Raw genomic sequence first — 10,228 nt, 5'->3', positions numbered from 1 at the left:
TGGATATTAGCCCTCTATCAGATATAGGGTTGGTAAAGATCTTTTCCCAATTTCTTGGTTGCCATTTTCAACAGATGGTTTAGCTAAACTGGTGGCTAACATGTAGAAAAATGCAAATCGATCCATTCCTTTCTCCTTGTACAAAGCTCAAGTCCAAGTGGATCAGGGACCTCCACATCAAAACAGATACATTGAAACTAATAGAAGAGAAAGTGGGGAAGAACCTCGAGCAAATAGGCACAGGGGAAAATTTCCTGAAGAGAACACCAATAGCTTCTGCTCTAAGATCAAGAATGGACAAGTGGGACCTCATAAAGTTGCAAAGCTTCTGTAAGACAAAAGATACTCAATAGGACAAAACGGCAATCCCTAGTTCTTTTAACAGTTTAAATTACTGTATTTTTCTAATCTTAATTTGTGTTTTTTTCTAATACAAATTTTTATCCCTGTTTTACAATTGATGACTTTTGGAGATTATTCAAATGTTATTATTTTTAAAGCAAATTAAGTACTTCAATAAAATTAAACTACATATAAATTTCAGAATGACTTATTATTAAACACATGGATAAAATTTTGCAGAAAAAATCTTAGAAAATCAACTGACTTTTTAAGAATATGGCTGCCTTAAACACAACCAGGATCGTATATGCCTAATTATGCAACATGTCTTGTAGGTCCATTCTTATGTACTTTAATGTTTTTTTTCTTGAGTGCATATATATATGTGTGCACTCATGAAATAAACAAACGTAAATATGCTCAGTAACAGAAGACCTTTTTAATCTTATTGCTTAAAAAATAAACAAATGAAATATACATCAGGGTACTGGAAATCTAAAAAGCTTATATAAAATGCACTGGAAAGACTATTGATATATGGAGAAAAGATGAAAAGCCTCAGATGTTTGAAGAGCCAATTTTTAAGGGAGAATAATTTTGGATGTCTAATCCAGATGATAGAACTAGACAATAAATTTTACTGCTTTTTGAAGTAATGAGCTCCTTTTTATAAACAGTCACTACCTTAAAAAATATGATTAGTTATTGCCAGCAAGTTAGAGGCTAAACGTATCATTCCTCCGACTGAATCTTTACAATCAAGCACTCTCTGGATTTTTATATGCATCTATTACCTGATTCCAACAACCAGAAAAAAATCACAGCATTTTTATTCCTATAAAAGTTATTTCAGGAGACAAAAGTTGCTCTTGCCTAAGGCTCACCACATGTCTCTTGAGGCAGATTTTTTTCCTCTCTCAAGGCAGCTTCCTGGGGTGAGCATATAAAGCTTCATGTCACACAGCCTTAGGCTGCTATGGTTGTGTGGTGGATGGCAAGAAGAACAGAGCTAAGTCAAAAGCATATTCCAGATATTTTCAATATGAAGACTCATGGGAGAAGGTGATTACACACAAACGTGAGAATACTCAATTTGATGAAAGTAAAGAAAATTAAAAGAAATTATTAAAACTGTAAGTGCTAAGTGGATTTTTAGCATACTGTTTGCAAATACAATTGACAAACATTTTAATGCAAAAATTAAGAGCTGAAAGACGACAACAAAGACATTGTTTCAGTCTGGTTGGAAATTCCAACCAACATAGGAAAATTGTTTCTCCACTTCTCTGTTTGGATGACTTCTTGGGTAATCTTTGGAAGACTTGCGTCAGAATCTGATAAACACGGGGAACAGTGTTACAGCCATGATCCGTTCCCATGTAACTTTTTAAACACACTTTCTGTTTAAAGACTATCTAGCTATTAAATGAAGAAATGTTTATTGACTATCAAAATTGCCTTTAATGAAGAGCGGTGTTACTAACAAATTAATAGCAAGATTAGCTTGCAGATTTATGCTGAGTAATGAGACAAATATTATGAGTTAAAATAAGAACAAAAACAATTGTGCAATACCTATAGTTTCAGAATTAGGAAGATGCATTGCTGAAATAATAAAGAGTTTTGTGTAGCTAACTTGCTATTTCTTTCATCAAAAATAGTCCTATGAGATATTTAGAAATCTGAAAATACTTCTTCCTGAGGTACAACAGCAATGAAGATTCATTGACAGAATGCTTAGAAGTGTTCTGAGTATAGGGACATAAATTCTACATGGTGCCATAATATAACTGCATTTGTGCTTAGAAGTTGTAGAAATGAAACTAATTTGAGGGTCATTAAATTTTATGATCAATCACAAAGCTTGCAAGTGGCAAATTTTTCCAATCTTCACTAGTGGGAAACCATTTTAGTTATTAGGAAGAAAATGAGATATAACATTTAATTTGAACTTAAAATCTGAAATCATAGCAGTAGTGAACAGGATTTTCCAGTTGCTTATTATGTTTTTAAATATGAAGACTTAAAACACTATCAGTGAGTAGATATAAAGAAAATAAATAATTTAAAATATAAATTAATCGTTTTAAAAGTATGTTATTGGACTGGCAGTGGTGGCGCACCCTTTAATCCCAGCACTCGTGAGGCAGAGGCAGGCAGATTTCTGAGTTCAAGGACAGCCTGGTCTACAGAGTGAGTTCCAGGACAGCCAGGACTACACAGAGAAACCCTGTCTCGAAAAACCAAAAAAAAAAAAAAAAAGTTATTGATTAAATAGGATTGCATTATTTTCCTCTCTTCAGTGACTTGCAGGTACTCTTGTTAAACCCTCCCTTGCCATGTCCCCAACCATTTCAAGTTGACAGCCTTTTTTCATTTGATTATTGTCACTCAACCCCCCCCCACTCACACAAATTCACACAAATGCACAGGTATGTACTTGCACAAATGTATATAAATGCAATCTTTTGACTTCATTTTTTGTTTTGTTTTGTGTGTATGTGGTTTCAAGACTTATCACTTTGCCCTGGTTGAGTCTAGCAAAAACAAAAACAAAAACAAAAACAAAAACAAAAAACCCAAATCCTAAACCCTCAGAACATCACAGTGTTTTGACCTGCTGCCTATGCCTGTTCAATTCGCTCTCATCTCGTCTCTCAATTCTTTGTCTTTCCTCATGACCAAATAAATGTCTTTTATTTTACTCACTAAAATGGGATTTGGGTTAGTATTTTCAATTTTGGTGATGGAAATGTTTTCTTGATTTTAGAAAAGAAGAGAGAAGTTAATAAACTGTTTTTGTTTCCTGTATTTACTTTGTTGTTTAGCAAATACTAGAATATTTATCTTATTTTAACTCATGTTAGAAAATTTCATGAAGTCTTCTGAATGATTCATCATTACACTTATATGTATATTAACCAAAATGCTAAAACAAGAGGAAACCTTAAGATAAAATTAATTATATTATTTACATTTCATTATATTTGTCATCTTAAATTCCACTTTCTACACATGCTTATTTAAATTAAATACTTACACTTAAAATTTCACCATCATTTTCTTTATGAATGAAGTATATTGCTAGGCCAGTGATGGTAATATTTTCTTGATTTTCATTTAGGTGACTTTACATTGGATACATGGCTCACAGTAATGAATCCACGGTATCTGAGTTTGTGCTTCTGGGACTTTCTAACTCTTGGGGACTTCAGCTTGTGCTTTTTACCATCTTCTCTGTCATCTATGTGACATCAGTCTTGGGCAATATCATGATTATTGTCATCATTTTCTCTGACTCACACTTGAACTCTCCTATGTACTTTTTGCTCAGTAACCTTTCATTCATTGACATCTGCCAATCTAACTTTGCCACTCCTAAGATGCTTGTGGACTTTTTTGTTGAACACAAAACTATTTCTTTTGAGGGTTGTATGGCCCAAATATTTCTTCTTCATAGCTTTGTTGGGAGTGAAATGATGTTGCTTGTAGCTATGGGATATGACAGGTTTGTAGCAATATGTAAGCCACTGCACTACAATCTAATTATGAATCGGAGGGTATGTATAATTTTTGTGTCAATTTCTTGGGCAGTAGGTATTCTTCATTCTGTGAGCCATTTGGCATTTACAGTGAATCTGCCTTTCTGTGGTCCCAATGAGGTAGATAGCTTCTTTTGTGATCTTCCCTTGGTGATAAAGCTTGCTTGCATGGATACATACAGAATGGAAATTTTGACCTTGGCTAACAGTGGTATGATATCCCTGAGCTGTTTCTTGGCTTTAATTATCTCCTATATCATCATTTTGGTCACTGTCCAACGGCAGTCCTCTAGTGGGTCATCCAAAGCCCTTTCTACACTAACGGCCCATATCACAGTAGTGATTCTTTTCTTTGGACCTTGTATTTATTTCTACATATGGCCTTTCAGCAGATTGTCTGTGGATAAGTTCCTTTCTGTCTTCTATACCATTTGTACACCCTTACTGAATCCTATCATATATTCTCTGAGAAATGAAGATGTGAAGTCAGCCTTGAGGAAATTGAGAAACAGTCGGGTAAATCCCAGGAAAAACTAAGGCTCTATTGAGTCAGAATGAAGACTCTCCAGGGCATTCTAGAACCATGCAAGTCATCTTTGTTTGTGGTATAAATGTTTAAGTTAGAGAGATAACCTTTTATCCTAAAGGCAAGGAAATTGCATAAAACATGTTTCTGAGTAAAATTATGCATGATTTTAGAGAAAAATCTTCACTGTTTATAATTTGTAAATATTTTCTTAAAAAGTGTTAGGGATATTTAAAAATTATTTCATGTAATTCTTAGTCTTGATTCTCTGGAGAAACAGAGCTGATGAAAATTATATATATATATATATAATTTATGTATATATATAAACATATATATATATATATGTTGACTTATTAGAGTGGTTTACAGATTATGAAATTACTATTCTCTCTCCCAAAGGAAACTCCAGGAATCAAGTAATTGTTTATTCCATGAGGCTGGATGTCTTAGCCAGTCTTGACTACACCACAATACAGAAGAAATAAGCTTTAATAGCAGTGAAGGAATGAACTTTTCAGTGAGAGGGAGGGTAAGCACCACATGCTCCCTTCTTTCCATTTCTTCTACATAGCTGTCAGCAGAAGATGTGGAAGAGACTGCATGTGGATCTTTCCACATGTCCCTGCCCCACCATGTTTACGGTGAAGTTTATCATCTTAAATGATGAAATTAAGAAAAATATCTCACAGCTGTACCAAACATTTTGTATACTTATGGGTTATTTAAAGCCATTTGTATTCAAGTTGACAACCATGAATAGTCATCATAAATCTAGCCCTTGTTTATCTTTGCACATAATTTTATCTCATATCATGCTTAGTTTCCAAATGAAAACAATAACCACATCATATATTTAGTATAATATAACTATCTCATATAAAAAATCACAAATATATGTTAACCAGGTCACAGTTACACTAAACATGGTATAACTACACCAACCCTGCAAATGCATTACAAATTTTAGAATAGGTGGCAATGTACCTGGAGGAACATGTTAGTATCTTAAAATTTATTTGTTTGGGTTTTTTTTTTGTTTGTTTGCTTTGGTTTGGTTTTTTTGAGACAGGGTTTCTCTTGGTAGCCCTGGCTGTCCTGGAAATCACTCTGTAGACCAGGCTGGCCTTGAACTCAGAAATCGACCTGCCTCTGCCTCGCAAGTGCTGGGATTAAAGGCATGTGCCACCACTGCCCGGCTAGTATCTTAAAATTTAAATATAATAGCCACTGATCTTTTTTTTTTAACTGATGTTGCTTTACATGTTAAAGCAATTGAAGAAGAAAAAGCACAAATATCTGTACAAATACATTCTTAAGAAATTATGACAGAAACATAGAAATTATAATCCTCACTTCTGAAACAGCTTAAGAGCTTCAGGTGATATTAACAACTACATATCTGTAGTATCCATTTTGTATTTTCTTCATCTGCATTGAGCACCTTCGGAGGGTGATTTTATTTCCTAGAAGACTGACCCAATCTTTTATTCCTAAAGGGTCTGGGTTCTTTATCATTCTGCTTGGAGTAGGTTGTTGTAGTTTCACATTGACTTTAACCATGGGTAACAGTAAGAGATACCTTAAAGGATCCTATACTACAGACATAATTCTTTCTATGTGCATTGTAGAGAAACAATCCAGTTTCTCCTTGGTAGCCTGAAATTTCCCCTCTTAACATTACTGTTCTTTTCTTATCATTTTGATCGAAGGGTGTCAGAAGCCCACAGTAGCCATGGTGATGTCTGAGCTTTTAGTTTAATGAAATATTTGTTCTCCTGGCAGGGTTTCTCTCCTTTCTGAAGCCAAAGTTTCTAGGTTAGAGGAAACATGAGGTCATGGAAACAAGAAACAGAATTTTACCTAGGGACTGTTAGGTTTTATAGTGAGTAGAACATTCTATTTTTGTCACCTTATTGTCAGGACTCTTGGATCCTGATTCTAGGAGAAACCATCCTGTATATTGGATTGTGATTCAGAGCATATACTGCCTTCTCAAGAACCATGCCTCACAGCCTTACAAATTGCTGTCAACTGATTGACCCTATAATTATATTTTCAAAAGGCCATTCCATTGTTCTATCAGGTCAGTTCCTTCAAGATGGTGGAGAACATGGTAAGACCAGGAGATTCCATAATTGTGTGCACACTATTGTACCTCTCTGGTTGTGAAGCGAATCCCTTTGTAAAAATTAGCACAGTGCAGAATAGCATGATGGTGGACAAATCATTCTGTAGGCCCACAAATGTTAGTTTTGGCAGAAGCATTAAGTGCACAAAAGGCAAATCTATATTGAAACCAAGTATCTATTCCATTAGTTGTTACTTTCATGAAGAAAATGGTCCAATGTAGTCAACCTGCTACAGGATCTCTGGCTTGTCATATGACATATCAGAACGTAAGCACTGTCTTTGCTGTTAGCAGATCTGCACTCAGCAGCACTTGTATTGATACCAGACTTGGTGACTGAAATTCATGTTGTAGAGCCAATGCATGTCTTCCATCTCTGCCACTAAGGGTCACTTTGTTAATAGACTCACAGGGCAATGACAGTGGTAGTTGGGAAAACAGGATGACTGTCAGCATAACAGATCATCCTATATACTAGATTATTGAACTCTTCCTCTGCTGAACTTACCTTTTGATGAACGTTTACATAGCAGACAAGTATCTTCCCATTTTTAACTAATATGTCAAAATCCATCCACACATCTCTTTCCAAAATTTCCAATTATACTCTAAGTCTCTTAGCATCCATACAATGGATTGGGTAAAGCCCACTAACCAGTGAATATTTGCACAACTGGTCATTTTGTTTTCCAAACAAAATGTATGACTGTAAGTTCTAACCAGTATAATGATTTCACTTAATCATTGTAATTCTTCAGATGTTCACTTCCAGGTGTCTCATTCATAATGTGCAAAGCTATCTGTAAACCAAGCCCTTGCCTTCTCTACCTCAGTCATCTGATCATAGGGCACGTTCCATATGGGCACAGGTGCATGCTTGAGAGCAGAAGGTATTGGAACAGGAATAAACCATAGGCATTTGGGGGAACTTCTTCACGCAACTCACTTGATGGTTCATTGTTAAATGTTCAGTTTCTACTGAGGGCAAATAGCAGACAACATATTCAAAAGAAGAACTCTTGCCTCCAGGTGATGATAGATCTTTTCTCCCAAATCCCAATTTTCACCTCTGTTATTCACTTATACATGCCTGCCAATGTTGCCAAACAACATTTCTACTTGCCACAGATACCTCCAGTAACATGGCATCTGCTGAACCGTGTTGTCCCAGTGGTAGAGCAGCCTGTACAGCACCCTGGGCCAACCGATGAGCTTCCCTGTATTCTAGGCCCCATTCTAAGGAAGCAGCTTTCTAATTAATTTTGTAAATGAGCCAGTGTAACACACTGAGGAATGTGCTTCATCAAAAACCCATATAGGCATATTAAACCTTTTACTTCATTTATGGTAGTGGGAGGAGCCATGTATAGTAATTTAAGAAGAATTGTCTCTATATACCCCATACCACTGGATTTCTAAAAAAAAAATCCCTAAGGTAGGAGTCCATTGAAATTTGGCTGGGTTTATTTCTTATCCTCTGGTGTGATAAGTGTTGCCAACAAGTCTAAAATAGTTGCAATATCATGCTTACTTGGTCAACCAGCATGACATAGTTGGCCAGTGTGATTTTTTGTGAAAGAGATAGCTAATCAAAAACACTTCAAACTAAGTCATGACCCAAGGATGAAGAGTTGAAATGTATTTGAGATAAAATTGCAAAGGTATACTGTTGGTCTTGCCAACTGAAAGCAAATTGCTTCTGGTGGTTCTTACAGACATTACCAAGAAAAGTGCATTTGCTAGATCAGTAACTGCATACTATGTACGAGGATATGTGTTATTCTGCTCAAATAAGAACACATATCTGGTACTGAAACTGCAATCAGAGCTACTACTTGACTAAGTTTTCAATAGTAAACTATCACTATAAAAATGACACATTTTTATTCTATAGTTGCCAGATAGGAGAGCTAAAGTGAAATGTGTTAGAAACCTCAACACCTAAGACTTTCAAGTCCTCGATGGGTGGCACTATTTTCTGCTATTCCTCCTGGGTAATGATATTTTCTTTGGCTCACTATTTTCCCTTGTAAGCCACTCAAATAGCTTCCATTTTGCCTTTGTAACTATAAAAGCCCTCATTATACAATTCAGGGAACCAATGTGAGAATTCTCCTGACATTTATATATAGGTATCCAAAGTATACATCCTAGAACTGGAGAATAAGTACACTGGGTTCAGGAACCACTGTCAATTAGGCTTCAGGTTCAATTCCATTAATTACCTGACTGCCATAGGCTCCTACTTTAACAATGCTACTTTGAGCTTTTTTGAATCATCAATTCTGAACAAGTATCCAGTTGATCCCAGAACACCTGGTTGTTTTCTTTCCCCCAGTGTACTGATATCCTTGTAAAAAGTGGTAGGTCACTACTGGGAAAGGTGGGGAACACTACAACTCTTAGGTATTTTTGCAAATTCCTTCCTAAGGGGGACCCGGCCTTCCCTTCATTTAAGAAATTTTAAGCTTGTCAAGTTAGAAAAATGGTCCACACTCGGAGATTCCCTTAATGGGATCCAATATAGCCTTTCTTTCATTTGTTTGGGGATTTTTCTTCTTATACATAAACAAAACTAAAATTCAATAGGTTTATTATTATTTCATGCCTAGAAGCAACATGACTGATTAACAAGTTCTGCAGACAGCCAAGGTTGTACCTTATACTGGCAGCTGAACCTAGAAATGGAAGAGGTACCCAGGTGGTATTGGTTTTGAAGCTATGAAAGAATCATGGAAAAGAGCTGAGCCTTGGCACTGAGGGCATCATTGTTGAAGGTGTAGCCTTTTTAACACTTGCAGGCCCAGGTTTGAAGAGGTCATGCAGAGAAATTGAGGCTTGATACCATGGAAAGAGCCTAAGTGAGGCTATTGGTGAAAATGAAGGTCAGTTGCAGCAGAAGACCCCAAAATTTTGGAGATGCCAGTATCACAGGATGACCATGGAAATAGCAGCTGCCTTTCAGTGAAGCATGCCTGAGTTCCAAAGACAAGCTGTTTGTGTGTGCTGCAGAAGGCAGAGCTGGAAAAGTGACCCAAGCTCTTTGAATGGAGGATTCCAGAAGCTCTTGAGTGAATCCCAGATATGGGACATTGCTTTGATCTGATGATGAATGTGCCCTGGTATTTTACTGTTGAAGTAAGGAAGTATTTAACTTATTATTGATTTTATAGGAGAGATTAAGTGTTTAAAAAGATTTTAGGTTTGAAAAAGACTTTGGACTTTTAAAGAGATTGAATTTTGAAGTGTTTTCATTTGTAAGGACTGTGGGAATTTTTAACTTTATAAAATGTTCTGAATTGTGTTATTTATATGTGATGTAAAGGATGAACAATAAAGGAAAGATTGTGGCTTAAAAATGCCTGTTGAGTTTTCCTGGTTAATTGTGTTGGAAAATTTTATGTCGACTTGACACAAGATAAAGTCGTCTTGAAAGGAGGAAACCTCAATTAAGAAAATGGCTCCATAAGATTAGGTTGATAAGCTAATATGGATGGAAGGATTCTCATAAGGCTTCACACCTAGAAGAAGAACTTCAAGCAGTCAGTGGTTGCTGAAAGAAGATGACTAAGTCTTCACCAGGGAAGTGGTTCTTGATATATCAACCACCCCGAAAGATCAATTCCAAACACATATGTGCAACACTAAATTATCTTAGCAAGATATATATATATATATATATATATA

The 10,228-nt window shown here is 35.8% G+C and overlaps 1 protein-coding gene across 1 annotated transcript in view; it reads left to right on the top strand.

The window, feature by feature from the left end:
• Nucleotides 1-3,485: 3,485 nt before the first annotated feature.
• LOC116084530 (olfactory receptor 4K1) overlaps nucleotides 3,486-10,228 on the top strand; it is a 45,339-nt gene continuing 38,596 nt past the window's right edge. Inside the window, exon 1 of the mRNA XM_031361591.1 lies at nucleotides 3,486-4,139. Within this exon, the coding sequence (XP_031217451.1) occupies nucleotides 3,486-4,139 (654 nt within the window). The remainder of the gene's footprint in view (nucleotides 4,140-10,228) is intronic.

The sequence above is a fragment of the Mastomys coucha genome, unplaced genomic scaffold (assembly GCF_008632895.1).
Source record: "Mastomys coucha isolate ucsf_1 unplaced genomic scaffold, UCSF_Mcou_1 pScaffold9, whole genome shotgun sequence".
Lineage (NCBI taxonomy): Eukaryota > Metazoa > Chordata > Mammalia > Rodentia > Muridae > Mastomys > Mastomys coucha.
This window is presented reverse-complemented; position numbering and strand designations above follow the sequence as displayed.